The 15,327-nt window shown below is 38.6% G+C and overlaps 1 protein-coding gene across 6 annotated transcripts in view; it reads right to left on the bottom strand.

The window, feature by feature from the left end:
• ap1b1 (adaptor related protein complex 1 subunit beta 1) overlaps window positions 1–15,327 on the bottom strand; it is a 75,896-nt gene that overhangs the window by 46,304 nt on the left and 14,265 nt on the right. For all 6 annotated transcript variants that reach the window (XM_042101382.1, XM_042101380.1, XM_042101379.1 and 3 more), the window contains exons 2-9: window positions 12,989–13,049; window positions 11,417–11,522; window positions 11,002–11,137; window positions 7,363–7,608; window positions 3,533–3,723; window positions 847–1,068; window positions 589–709; window positions 223–318 (exon numbers count right to left, since the gene is read on the bottom strand). In XM_042101382.1, coding sequence (XP_041957316.1) covers window positions 223–318; window positions 589–709; window positions 847–1,068; window positions 3,533–3,723; window positions 7,363–7,608; window positions 11,002–11,137; window positions 11,417–11,522; window positions 12,989–13,025 — 1,155 coding nt within the window. In that variant the 5' untranslated portion in view covers window positions 13,026–13,049. The remainder of the gene's footprint in view (window positions 1–222; window positions 319–588; window positions 710–846; window positions 1,069–3,532; window positions 3,724–7,362; window positions 7,609–11,001; window positions 11,138–11,416; window positions 11,523–12,988; window positions 13,050–15,327) is intronic.

Here is a 15,327-nt window from a genome sequence, read left to right as displayed (position 1 = left end):
CTAGACTGGTTTGGCAATGTCTTTGGGGATTAAATATTGGGATTAGGAATCATTCAACTGGTAGAAAAGGTGAAAATAACGGTTTGGTCTGCAGATGATGACTTATCTCAAAAAGTCACAAATATATAACATAATACAATTTCAAAATGAGTGTTCTGCAGTATGACAACTCTCAATTAAACCTTTCAATCACCTCCACTCTCAATTAAACCTCTCAATTACCTCCACTTTAATTGCACAGCGACCAATGGCTCTCACTGCTTTCCGCACAAAGTCCACATCAACCTCTGTGGCGTACTCCTTTAGCTCAGCCAGAACCTGTATATAAACCAAACATAAAAGGAATATAAATCTAACAGATATATCTAAAGGATATATATTTTGATTTTGTTTCAATGTGTGATACATTTATACCATTATGTAATCATTTAGGGCTATAACTATATTGACTACCAGGACACCTTAAAAAAAGTTACACGTGCAGAACTTTATATAGGATTGATACAGGCCTGAAACTAAGAAATAATGCAAACAGTGGATGTTTTCCTCTGTTATACTGTATTATTCCAGTGTAAGTCATTGAATCACCTGTGCAATGTTGGCCTGGGATGCCAGCCTGATCATGATATCCAGCTTCTCCAGTTTGACATAAATAGGGTCATTGTATTTAACAAAAAACACTTTCATCTCATGCTTGAGAATCTCAGGGCTACAGGGGATAGAACAAGAGATATGGTTAACTGTGCATGATTATCTAAATATATGTTGATTCTTTATTTATATTTGTGAAAAAAATGACCCCTGCCTGCTTCATACTTTGTCACTCAAAAAAAATGTACAACCTACCGTTTCTGCACAATGAGGTTGATGTTGCGCAAGGCCACATACTGTAGCTCAGGTTCAGCCGACAACAGGGTGACCAGTGGTGGGGCCAGCTTTTTCAGAAGTGTGCCATAGTAGTCTAAATCCTTGGGCAGCATTTCCATGAACTTCATTAGCACCTTTACAGCCGACAACACCACCGCAGAGTTGGCATGTGATAGGCGTGGGGTGACCCGCTCACAGATACTTAAAAAGGAGGGAATTAGGATAATTTATATATTTGTCCATCATCATTTTCATCATCATGAGAACAATCACATCCTTGTTACTTATTTTTTTGATACTTGTCCCTGGCACCCCAACTAACCTTAACCTAAATGCTGACGTTATCAGCAAGTAACTGCTAGAAGCAGATGCAAAAATGAACACAAAAGTATAAAATGATAAGAAAATTACCAATTGCCTTTTCTTTTAGGCATCTTATTACATTTTAATAATGCATCTCTCTCTCTTGAACATTACCAACTTTTCAACAATGTGTCATCTACCACACCAGAGGGAAATATAGCCGCAGTGATGGCGGGCCCAGACACCTATGGATCCACGATCTGTGACATTCCGGAATCCAACAATGCATTCACATGTGGTGTGTATCAAATGCACAAATCTAATGTGTGCGCTAAATTTCACGAGTTTTAGACATTGGAAGCACATCTTTATAGGTTCTTGATGGTGCCACTGTAACACGTGTGAGCCCAGTGTGTGTGGGAGCTTGTTGTGAGTGTGTATGTCTGCGTGCATGTTTACGTGTGTGTGTGTGTGTGTGTATGTGTGTGTGTGTGTGCGTCCATAGTTATGTATGTACCAATGATTACACGAGTGTGTTTCTGTGGGTGATCCCATGTGGAAAGCATGGGAAAGTTCGGTTATTCTAAAACACACAAAATCAGCATAGAATAATATAGCATAACATAGCACAGCATAGCATAGAAATAGAAGTCACACAATCACATAGAAGTTCTGCTACCACATCACTGCTAATTAAGGTAGAATATTGCAGTCGCAATAAACAGTGGATTTGACACATTTTCCCATTTCTTTGTTCTGTTTATTGTGAGTTTAACCTACACAATGCAGAGACATAAACAGGGAATAAAAGGGAGACCAGTCTCCACTAAGGCTGGGACAACGCTTCGACATAATCGATTACATCGACGCAAAAAATACGTTGACGCAAAATATGCGCGTCGATTTGTCAGACCCAGCCAAATATTTTGAATTTTACACCTTCAGTGTTTCCCATACGTTGACTAATCTGTGGTGGGGCGCCACAAAACCGGCCGTCACACATTGATGTTCTATGTTGTAGTATTTAAATTAAAGATATGATAAAATCCTTTGAGCTGCACTTTTGACGCACGCAGCCTTTCCCTGCCCCGCCCACCCTCTCTCATAACGAGCCCGCTGCTCCTCCTCTGCATTTAACACAAAATATTCACGATTGTTGAAGGATTGTTGTTGCCACATACTGTAGAAGCATTGCATAGAACACGGCTGGCTAAATTGCTATTAAATCCGCTTAGCATCGTGACCATGCTGTGCAAATTTGTTCAAAATTGCTGCAGTCAAGTTAACTCTGCTAAGGCCTTATCACAACATAGTACATTGAGGAGACTAAACTTAGTTCAGTTATGCAATCAAGCAGTACCTCAAAACGTTAGAATACTGTTTGGATGTTGAGTTTAGCATGCTTACTTACAGCTGCTTGTCAATTTCGTTACTCAGGGCTCATTTTATTGACTGACACTGAATGTTTGCAAAATCCCGATGTAAATGGAAAAGTGTTTTTCAAGACTCAAAAGTGCTTGTCCCAAGGAGAAGTACAAACTGTTATTTGAACTAACTACGTTAGTTCTTGAATTTCCCCTGGGGATCAATAAAGTATCTATCTACGTTATAAATTGCATCCATACATCAGCTGCGTTTTAACTGCGTTAGTGTTACAATTGCAAGGGAACGAACGTCTTAAAGTGACAGGCACTCAATTAGACCTATACACTACTGAACTTTATTGAATGCTACCCTTGACTAAGAATGCATTACTTTGCACTCGTATAGTCTTTTATTTTGGAATTTTAAGAGCAATAAACATATATTGCAATGTTAAGGAATTCATGTTTTTTTCATTCAGATATATAAATCAACATGTATAAATTGCTATTAGTCAATTAATGGGGAGATAATCGATAATCGAAATCGAATCGGACTGAAAAAATGAATCGTTAGATTAATCGATGCATCGAAAAAATAATCGTTTAAAAAATAATAGTTTAAAAAATAATCGTTTATCTCAGCCCTAGTCTCCACAGTCTCCGAATTCACAGTCTAATGAAGGACTTTTATTGCTCTGCATGGCTAGAGACTCGTTGCTATGCTCACCGTGCTGTAAAGACCTGACGCTATCCACATTATACATTTAAGAATGCACCTTCAAAATAGCAGTGTTGGCAACGTGAATAAGAGAATAACACTGTCGGTTATTAGAATATTAGAAATTATTTGTATGCACACCCCTAGTCAAATGAGGAATACAGTACATTTCCAACACCCACCTAACATGCAACATAGATCTTTCACAAAACTTTGCAGTGTCACGATCATTTCCCTTTGGGGATCGATCAAAAAATAAAATCAGAGCAGACAATCTCACCTCTGAGATTCACGGTCATCTCTAGGTGTGTAGTTTGCAAGGCAATCCAAGATAAAGATCTGCCCCCATTCAGTGCACTCATTCAGAGCGGTCAACAGCTTGTTGATAGATTGGGGATTGAGGTCAAGCAGGTTGCTGTTTGGGTGGGATTCTGCAATCTCAGATAGTGCTGCCACAGCATTTGCCACAACCTAGACAAATGAGAGTTCAAGTTTATTTATGCTTTACACTTTATGGATGACGAATTAAACTAGAAAAATGTAATTCCAGGGAATTACCAGTGCATGAAAATGCAAAACATTATGTTAAATATCATACAAAAGATGAGTAAAAACAGATAATTCAGAGATAATTGCAATGGTGTTGCTAGGGTATATATGATGGTTACTATGCCAAATGAAGGGGTTGCTATGGTGGTTGCTAGGTTGACACTATAACGGTGGTTGCTAGGTTGATGCTAAGGTAAATCATATGGTTGCTAGGGTACTTATGGTGGTTGCTATGCAAAATAAAGTGGTTCCTATGATGGTTGCTAAGGTAATCATGTTGGTTGCTATGGTGCTTGCTAGGTTGACATAGTGGTGGTTGCTAGGTTGTTGCTAGGATAATTCAGATGGTTGCTATGGTGTTGCTAAGGTACATATGGTGGTTGCTATGCAAAATAAAGTGGTTTCTATGGTGGTTGCTAAGGTAATCATGTTGGTCGCTATAGTGGTTGCTAGGTTGACATTATAGTGAGGGTGGCTAGGGTAATTAAGGTTGTTGCTAGGGTAGTTGTGGTGGTTACTATACTAACTCAAGTGGCTGCTAAGCTGATTGCTACGGTAATCATGTTGGTTGCTAGGTTGTCATTGTGGAAGTGGTTGTTAGGTTGAGGTGGTTGCTAGGCTGTTACTAAGTTGGTTGTTGTGATTGCTATGCTGGTCTCTTTGGTTACAATATTGTAACTGTGGAAGTGGTTGCTAGGCTGTTCCCATGGTATTTGACATGGTTGCTATGGTACTTGAGATGGTTGCTAGGCTTTTGCTAGGTTAATTGTGGTGGTTGCTATGCTGGTTGCTATGTTAATCTCATTGGTTGCTAGGTTGTAACTGTGAAAGAGGTTGCTAGGGTATACAACATGGTTGCTAGGCTGTTGCTAGTTTAGTTGTGATGGTTGCTAGGCTGGTTGCTAGGTTAATCTCATTGGTTGCTGTATTGGTTGGTAGGTTGTAATTGTGGAAGTGGTTGCTAGGCTGTTGCTAGGGTATTATACATGGTTGCTAGGCTGTTGCTACTTGAGGTACTTGAGGTGGTTGCTATGCTGGTTGCTAGGTTAATCATGTTGGTTGCCATGTTGATTGCTAGGTTTTAACCATTAAAGTGGTTGCTAGGCTGTTGCTAGGGTACTTGAGGACATTGCTAGGTTGTTGCTAGGGTATCGATGGTGGATATTATCAGAAATAAATGAGTTGCTGCAGCAACAATATCTAATCGGTCAATTAGGCTCGCTCATCGGAATCTGCAATTTTACCCCATTATAATTTTCAAAACTGCTCAAACTCGGTCACGGTTGCTTGGGGATGGCCACAATCCAGCCACAAATTCTCTATTGGATTGAGGTCTTGGGCACTCAAGAATTCACATTTCTGTGTAGCTTTTGCTGTATGCTTCAAGTTATTGCCTTACTAGAAAATAAATAAATAAATAAATTGTAATAAATAACTCCCAAAGTTAGAACCCAAATCGTAGTTCTCTTGCAGACTGAATGACTGACTACCCAGACTGTCCAGATGCCAGAATTTCCATATATTTTGCTGTGTTCATTTTATCATTTACAAGCCTTCCAGAGCCTACTGGCAAGAAGCATCCCCACAGCTTGATGCTGCCACAATCATGCTTCACAAAAGGGATGGTGTTTTTGTGGTGATGCAGTATTTGGTGTCTGCCAAACACAGCCAAACACATCTAGTTTGATGGCCAAAAACCTAAATTTTGACAAGAGGTGTGCGGATTCATTCACAAGCCACCTGCAATCGCCCAATATTTTAATCAACCTGACCGCAACTCGAACCGCGAACATTAATTAAGACAAAATGACACCCACTATCAGAATTGTTTATTTCCAAAATGTGCACTTTTGTGTAACGTAGCCTAACATGCAGTGTATTCTTATTGAGCTATATAAAACTTTCCCATTTGGGAACAGAAAGCCTACCTTATTAATCATGTCAGCCTACTCATGACAACCATTATCAAATGGCGCACAAACACATAGCGTTTAAGCTAGGGCTGTCAGCCTTGACGCGTTACTTTTTTTTATTGCATTAATCGCGTTGCATTTTTTTTTTTACATCAGATGTTCTGTTATCAACAATCCCCTTTGGCTGCTACTAATTTGACCCTTTGATGCAACGTTTCTTGTCTTCAAACTGCCACAGACACTTCCTAGCAAAGCTCCGCTCTAGAATTTTTGCTTCCTAGTAGGCTTCTGCCCATCCCTCCTCCTCCTGTAGTCATGGCAATAATAAACACCAACGCAATTCTGAACTCCCGGTCGGCTGAATGGTGGACACGAGTGACATGAATGCGGTGCACTCCCCATTCGACATTCAATTACATTAGATTCTGTTGTTGTTCTCAATACAACTCTGCACACCAGCATCACACTTTGCCACCGCCTAAATTACGATTCAGTTCTATTTTGTCGGCGCAACTCCATAAAATCCAATGTTGATCCAGTGTTTGCCAGTTAAAAACTTTGCTGACGTGCATGGCAAGTGACAGTGCACTCATCTGCCGGTGTTGGCTCAGTCCACATTAAAAAATCACCAAAGCACTTCCAAGTTTAAGCTTTAATCTAATACGAGCTAAACATTGTTTACACTCCTACACTGTTTCACATGAACTGAACATAGTAAATGGACTAGGCTATTTAGCACTTCATTGAAATGTGCTGTAGGCCTACATTTTGCACATATGCACTTGTGCATATTTCTCAATAAGAAATAAAGAAAATTTCCTAATTTTCAACTGAACTCCAAAGATAATGAATATAGGCTATATGGAGTATTTTTTGTGTGTTATGCCATTTATGTGTATACATTTTGTGCATGCACTTCTACTGTAGCATTCATTTCAGTTTATATAAGATATATTTCTGAAGAATACAATGTGTTGCCTCAGGCCCGCTGCACATCTTTTAAAATTTTATTTTAAATAATCAAATGTCTTAAAGTTAAAGGTTAGGTTCATAAAGTAATTTATGAACCTAACCTTTTTGCTTTCATTTGATTCCCAATCAAGATACACTCGTAAAAATGGCTTTACATTGTTAATGTGGACTTCTGGAATGTTTAGAAATGTAAAATAATAGAATTGTGATAAATATGTAATTAATCGCGATTAACTATAGAACTTCTGCGATTAAGTAAATGTAATCGTTTGACAGCCCTAGTTTAAGCACAAAGAGAGGCCAATCACTATGTATTGCTTGTCATTCTCTTTCTATGTCTTGTCACCTTCTCTTACTCTCTCAGTAGTGATAGTCTCACTCCAGTCTATGAGAAATTGTGCAAACTCAACCCCCTCTTTGGATCTACACAATTCATGAGAATTAATTATTTTGATTCAAAACACCACATTTTGCAGTATTATATATAATTTATGGGCCACGGGCCCAGTCTCAAGCATAGAAACAGTAGAAATCCGAGATTTTTCCCCAACCACCGGGGTTGAACACAATGAAAATGCGCCATATGAAAGGATTTTTCCAAAGGATTTAAATGCAGTATTCATACAAAGAACTACAACACCTCCATCTCAGTGGAGTACAAATTTACAGTACTTACCATGGGATTGGAGTCAGAGATGAGGTCCTTCAGAGTGTCCAAAAACCCTTGGTCTTCCACCAGCTGGGCATTTATGTCATGAAGTTTAGCAACACACACAGCAGCTGTCTTCCTCACATATGGGTCCTCATCTTTCAAGCACTTCCTTAAAGGCTCACACAAGTACTCTGTGATCTTATCCACACGAATACATCCCATGGTGCGCACAGCCAAAGCACGAATCAGGGGATTGGGATCTTCACAATCCTAATGAAGGGGAAGAAAAGAGCAATCAGACTGGAAAAATCAAGATAACTAGATGTACCGCAGAGCGGTACAAAATATGACCGCCGCCCAGTCCAGCACATTTTTTCCACAAAAATAAATCACGCTGAAAGGCCTATATGATTCTGTCTTATGCATTATCCACACTCAATTCTCACTGGTATCTGCTAGACAACAAGTACCAAATCATGATTAGTTCATAGATTTCACATGTAAAATTCATTTCATACAACCCCACCCCGATCTTGCCTGTTCATAATTCTGAGAAATTCTTGAATTGTGTGCATGTGTGCGTGTACACGTTTATGTTTATGTGTGTGGGGGTGTGTGTGTGTGTGTGTGTGAGCGTGCTTGTGTGTTTGCCTGCGTATGTGTGTTTGTGCATGCGCATGTATGCGTACATATGTCTACTGTGTGAGTATGGGTCATACATATGATTACTGTGAATGTATGTGTGTGCGTGTGTATCAGTTTATGCACATGTGTGCACATGGAATGGGTTAACATGACCCCTGGAGGCAAACATACGGAAAAAAATTGGTCATCCTAGGCCCTACGGTTCTCAAGATATTCACAGAAAACTGTGTCTGCCCTACTCTCCTTTGGGGGGGGTCCAGTACAGCAGGGGGGCTACAGATCAAAACAAAAAACTATGGTTCCATGCTATCCATGTGGGGTTACATGCCCACCAAGTTTCGTGTACCCCGGTCTTTCAGTGTCCCGGGAATCCTTGTTGGTGTACGGTCACTAAATGTACACATAAATTATTTTATTGTAAGGCCCCCCATGAACGAAAGTCCACAAAACTTGGCATGCATTCGGAGGGTGTCATAATGATCCTACACTTTCAATTTCGTGCAGTTTTGACCATGTCAGCCAGAGATATTGTGATTCTAATTTTTTGCTTTTTAATTTTTAACTAGGTGGCGCTATACATGAAATAAGTGGTAATGGGATGGGTTGACATGCCCCCTTAAGACCAACATACAAAAAAAAGGTGGACCTCCTAGGCCCTACGGTTCTCGAGATATTCACAGAAAACTGTCTCCGGCCACCTACAGGCCAGTTGGTGTATAGTAACATAAATTAATTTATTGTGTGGCCCCCCATGAACAGAATTCCACGAAACTTGGCGTGCATTCAGAGGGTATCATAATGATCCTATACTTCCAATCTCGTGCAGTTTTGACTATGTTAGGTCACAGATACCTGCGATTACAACACCTCATTTTTACTTTTTTGTGTTCAACTAGGTGGCGCTATACATGAAATGAGTGGTTATGGAATGGGTTGACATGGCCCCTTGAGATCAACATACAAAAAAAATGGTCCTCCTAAACCTTACGGTTCTCGAGATATTCACAGAAAACTGTGTCTGCCCTACCCTCCTTTCGGGGGGGTGCAGTCCAGCGGGGGGGCTACAGATCAAAATAGGGAGGGAAAGTAATCTCATCGCCATCTAGTGGTTGCGTTCCTAGAGTTTAGCGGAGTGGATGGAATTTTTTTTTAGAAAAAATATATCTCGGTGCACAGTGGGATCTTAATTTAATGCCTTCCATATGTTAGGCACTGGGGTCACCTCTATTGCTTCAAGTGGTCATACCTTATTTTTAGGATCAGTTGAATTGTTTTGAGTTTTTGTCGTAACACGGTGATGAGGAACTACAGCTGCATGTGACGTCACATGTTTGGGCGCTTAATCTCTAACTGATCAATACGCAATTTGCTTAACTGGCTTAACATATTTTTGTAATAACGGAACGTGATGTAAACCGCGTGGTGATAACCTTTATGTCAGGATAACTGGTGTTGTGCTTCTACTCGCATGAAGAGCTAGCTGTAAGTGTTAAGTGTCAATGCTAACCAGGCTAATAAACAAACCATGCTACCGTGAGTAACGTTGAAGGGTAAAGTCACGTGACTTCTTTTGTAGTTCGTTTATGAAACAAAAGGAGCAATTTCGATTTTCTTAAATAAGGCAAAATAGGGTCTGGCATTTTCACAGTTAGAATATTATTACTGTATAGACACTGAAAAATATTTTTGGTGGATAACATCGCTGATTTGGCTTCACAATATTTTTTTTTAAATAGGTCTATGGGACTTAACATTGAAGCTGCTCTTCGATAGGAACGCAACCACTTGGGGCGCTGGTTTTCACTTTCCCTCCCTATGAAAAACGATGGTTCCATGCTATCCATATGGGGTTACATGCCCACCAAGTTTCGTCTACCCCGGTCTTTCAGTGTCCCGGGAATCCTTGACGGAAATTTGGACATGTGAAAAAAAAAAAAAATCTGACTAAACCTATGACTGCCGCTTCGCTGCGCGGCGGTCATAATTATATCATATCATTATCATATCATTATATATTAAAATATATATCTATACTACTTTGAATTGAGAGGTGGCTGTTCCAAACCCTAAGACCTAAATTTCAAGAGAAAGATATTTTGAGATTATCTTAAGAGAAGATATTTTGAACTAAACCAAATTGGGGGACTCGAGTCAGACTAAAGTCACTTGAGATCAATATGTATAAAAGACTTGACTTAACTTTGACTTGATATTTATGACTTGAGACTTGACTTAGACTTGAGTCAAATGACTGGAAATGACTTGATTTTTTCATATATATTTAGGAATTAACTTAACAATTTTAGAAAATCGACTTGATTGAGTGCTGTTGCAATACATGCATGTGAATGAAAAGTTCTCCTTTTCTAGAGAGTGTATAAGAATGAAACTTCATGGGCAAAGTGATGTAACATAAAATCAAATCTAAACTTTTATTCATGCAACAATCATTGTTGATGATGCATCCTTGGTTCCGTTTAAAACTGGTGGAAATGCGGGTTGGTTTACTGGATAGCATGTTCAAAAAAATCTGAACAGAACTAGTACAAGAATGTATTCTCTGTTGATCAAAAAACCCTAGGTGGAGCACAGAGCCACAGCCCAAATTGCTAGACGTTACACTCGAAAGGGGGATCTAAAAAACAGCTCAGTACAGTACAGTGGCCAATCTCGCTGTAGAACACATCACTTAAAACAACTGCACTTTGAACCAGGAAGATTTAAATAAAAAATAAATGTTTCTGTTTCTCATGTCTCCCAGAGAACAGACCTTCTCATAGAGAGTGCAATTTTGTGTAATATAATTACTAGAGCAATGCTGATTTTTTTGAAATGGTACCAAACTGGGCAAGTCAAGGGGATATGTGGACCAATTCACAAAAGGGTGGTCAACAACATACAGCACTGTAAAATGCAATGGCAGTTAGAAAGTTTACAATAACATACCATCTAAACAACAAATTCTGCTAATGACATTAACATGACCGTAAAACAGTCCTCTAAAGCTCAGTGTAATACCTTCACAAATGTGTTGACAGCCATAATGGCCATGTCCGGCTGACTCTTGGCATAGTTCATCAGGTACAGGTAAACTAATTTCTTCAGTTCAAGATTGTCGGTTTGCATGCAGTTCACTACATCAGGAAAGAGGGCACTGTTGGAAAAATTTAGACAGTTTGTATCACATATGTTTAATAGTGTTATTGTCATTACATATGAAGAATCATCTTTAGATGTGTTATGAAGGTTAACAGCAGGTAAGCAATGGGAATGAATCCCTGCATTATGGTCAAAAGTTAACTATTTCTGCCAGTTTTTGCCATACACATGACATCATGTAGAATATTGCTTTTTGGTCATGTCATTATCCTGAAATTTTATGACCAACCATTAAGACAATGTATGCAAATGCACAGAAAAATTATCACTTCACCTGACATCTTTCCCCACAGTCATAGAGGCGATCACCTTTTTCACTGCCTCCTTCTTCTTTTCCTTCTTATCACTATTAAGCTCTGCTTTCAGCTCAAAAATTTCACCTATATGGAAATACACACACACACACACTAGGGCTGAAAGATTAATTGCATTTATGATAATATCGACAACCAGCTAACAGTGTCAAGAAAGGTCTGAAAGAGCTACTTTGGTTGAAAATAAACCTCTTCATTTCCTTTTGCTTGAACCTGCCATGTCCCTGGTTTTAGTTCCTTTCTCTTAATTCCCCTGTGCTGCGACTCTCGCTGGTAACTTTGTTATCTTCTCCAGCTGACTATTAAAACTATTTAACTTCACATCTGTTTAGGCTACGCAGCAGCCATTCACCTGTGCTGGTAACTTTGTTTAGAGTGCAGTGACACAGAGGGGGCATTTGCAATATCCAAAGGGGATGGCAGCACAAACATTTTATGTTACAGTTACTTGTTAATGCCTAATGTTAACCGCAAGTAGTTGACACAGCTAACCACCAAAAACCCAGCTGTTCTAACATTAGCTTACCAGCTAAAGCTCTTACGCTACATACATCCTGCTAACTGCTGATAACTTTGCCTGTTTAAACAGTTTTGTTTCCGCGATTGGCTTTGTTGTCATAAGAACAAACTAGTTCATTTGCATGCATGCGTATTGCGCTGCGGTGTTGATGATGCTAACTTTAGTGAACACCAAGCTGAACGGTCATTCGGCCGCATTTTGTGCTGCAACAATTTAGTTTGTTCCGATGCACGTGCAAGTACTGAGGAGAGGAGCGAGTCTGTATCTGTGTGTGTGTGTGTGCACGTGCGTGTATGAGAGAGATCATGGGACAAGGAGAAGCCGTGTCAGTGGCACTGCATGTAACTGTTAACTAACGAAAGAAGATCATATCTACATGAAATAGAAACAAAATAGAAACGTATAAGCATCATTTAATGTTTACAAGGCTGGAAGTTCAACAAATATAGGCCTAGTAATTTGATTGAAGTAGTTAAATAAAAAATATTTCATTCATATCAATCATATTCAATCACCTAATGACATGATAACATAGGCCCGGGCTCCAGGAAAGAACAGTTTATGTTTAATTTATATTGTGCTGGTCATACTATAGAATGATATATTGCTTGACTTTGTTGAATAATACAGATGATAAAAAGCTTAAAAATATATTATTTTCCATAATCGTACAGCCCTACATTACACTACCACCGACTTAAACAGCCAAATATGTTGCAATGCTACAGTATCCTATGCCAAGTTAGAATGAAGCTGAAAGTGAAATACCAATTGTCAACCTATTCACCACAAACAAAAGAAAAACAGAACACTGCCAGTCCATCTCACTTTTTTCTTTTAAAAACTGACTTGGAGACGGCATATGAAAGAACTTAAACAAATCAATTATTCTTAATAAAAGGTATGAGGTCAATACATCACATGAAAAATATGGATTCAAGATAACAATATTAATTCCTGCCAGTTTTCACTTTGTGAATTGGTCAATAGAAAAGAAAAAAACAATCCAGACCTTTTTTGGTAGTAGTGAAGTACTTTGAGTCGGTCATCTTGGATCCAATGTGTCTGTTCTCCTGCAAAAGAGAGTAATGTGTGTATATATATATAAGCGTATATTCTTATATGGCTCTGTGAAATATAATCAAGACATTCAAATATGTTCTGTATGCCCATTCAATATTTCACGGTCAGGTTTTCCAAAAGAACACCCTGAGCTCAGTCTACTGGTCAGGCATTTTCAGTTAGAGGCTACTCCAACTCCGCTGTAATAAGGACTGCAACAGGAAGTCTTTCCTGCCCACTGAAATGAATGAATCCCCAATGGGCAGATGAGGAATTATCTTCTGATCAATGAAAATTGTACACTTTTATTGAACATTTAGGCTAGAGAAAGAGTTTAAGCCTATTTGAGGTTTTCTCTGCTTTTGTGCAAGATATGTGTTTTTTTTTTATGTGATTTACGCCTATGTGATTTAAGTAAATTGCTCCTGTAACATTGTACCGTCTGGGGATTAATAAAGTAATATATCTATCGTCTATCCATCTGGGGAAAAATACCAGTGAGAATTTTTTTTTAAAAGGGATGTTCTTGCCCAACTAAATCAGAACCATTCCACCCACATTGAAAACTCTGTCGAATGGAACTCCTTCCATTTTGCTGTGCATAGCACAGCAGTTTCTATTTCCTGTTATGTGACAATACTGCAGCAGTGTGAACTAAAGAACCAGATTTCCTCACAAAACACAAGCCAAATAGGGCTCTGCGTTTCCTCTACATTTTGTGATGGCTGTCTGACAGTCTTCATGGCTACAAAACATGGTCATGGTATTTGACCATGCCATGGCATACTATGTTTGAATAGTTATAGTGGTGCTGCTTACTCAGATACAGCTACTGCTGTCAAAATGAAGAAACAAAAAAAAAAAAAACAGTTCCAGAATTATGGATGTGACATTTAGGACTCATACTTGTAACGCCTTAGAGCATGGAAAAGTTGAAGGATAGTGAATTTATTCATTCAATATGCATGTTTCATATTCCATACAATCTATTGGATCTTGTGATGATAGTCTGGTGCAGTGATACGTGTTCACATCACAGTACGGCTGTGCAATTAATAAAATGTAAATTCCAATGTCGATTTTGGCTCTAAACTATCACAAAAACAGTATAATTGAGAAAATGTTTATTTTGCCACATTCTGTTTCTAAACTAAAGAAAGAGTGTTTCGGAAAGATACAATTTCAACTGGGGAATTTTGGAAATATTCCAAATTGGAAACTTTCATGGAATTAAAGGAAATTATGTGAATTAATGGGAATTTACAGGAATTAACTGGACATTTTGGGTAATTCATACAAACTGTTTCATATACAAACATTAACATTTTATTTCGTAATAAGCAATTTTCGTTTAGCTTAGCATACAAAGCTAGCTAGCATGCTAGCGGGAATCCCATTCTCTGCCTATGGTTTACTAGCGTGCTAAGCTAGCAACATTGAAACCACTGAACTGCCCAAGATATACCACGCCACTCAACAACAAGATCCGATTGTGATTGGTTGGAACATTGACTGACTATCACTTTGTTCAGTCAGAATCCCAGAAAATGGTAAAACAAATAAAAAAATATATAAAAAATAATGACATAACATAATACCCCAAACTTCATAGATTATGTTTATAAAGTTGCCAAGTTTAAATCAGACAGGCAATATGAGCATATGGTAATTAATCATCCTGTTAGAGCTAATGCAAACCCATTTGAATGAGGATAAAAGTGACGACAAGCACATAACTGGGCAACTCTGTTCACAAACTTCCCCCAGTTTCACACCAGTTATTCCCACATGAGATGACATTTTCACTGGGAATATTTTTCCCCCATGCACATGAACGCACCATAGGTTTCCTTTATGTCTAGCTATGCTGATGGAGGTAATTGACGATACAGTATGTGCAGGGTAGAAATTTGACTAAAATTGCATTAAATCAGGTTGTTTTAACTAATATTAAGCTGCAAAATGGGATTTTGTCCACTACATTTAAGTTCCCCGTTATAGAGTAACTTGCCATTTTAAAAATTCCCAGTTTATTCCCATTAAATCCCGTTTATTGCCATTAATTCCCATGGAAAGTTTCCAACTTTGAAAATTCCCGGAATTCCCTAGCAGATACAAGCAGAGATGTAGGCAAGCATGACAGAAGTAAAATTCTAAGAAAGGGACATTTTTATCAGATCAGTCATCATTTCATCAGCAAATGTAATCCAAAATGTCTGAAAATGCCATGCCACACAACACAGCAGTTGCAGATGCATTACATTGTAATTATATGATGTGTTGTTATAA

Source organism: Alosa sapidissima, chromosome 8 (assembly GCF_018492685.1).
Source record: "Alosa sapidissima isolate fAloSap1 chromosome 8, fAloSap1.pri, whole genome shotgun sequence".
Lineage (NCBI taxonomy): Eukaryota > Metazoa > Chordata > Actinopteri > Clupeiformes > Clupeidae > Alosa > Alosa sapidissima.
The sequence above is the reverse complement of the archived record's forward strand: the minus strand, read 5'-3'. Positions and strand labels throughout refer to the sequence as shown.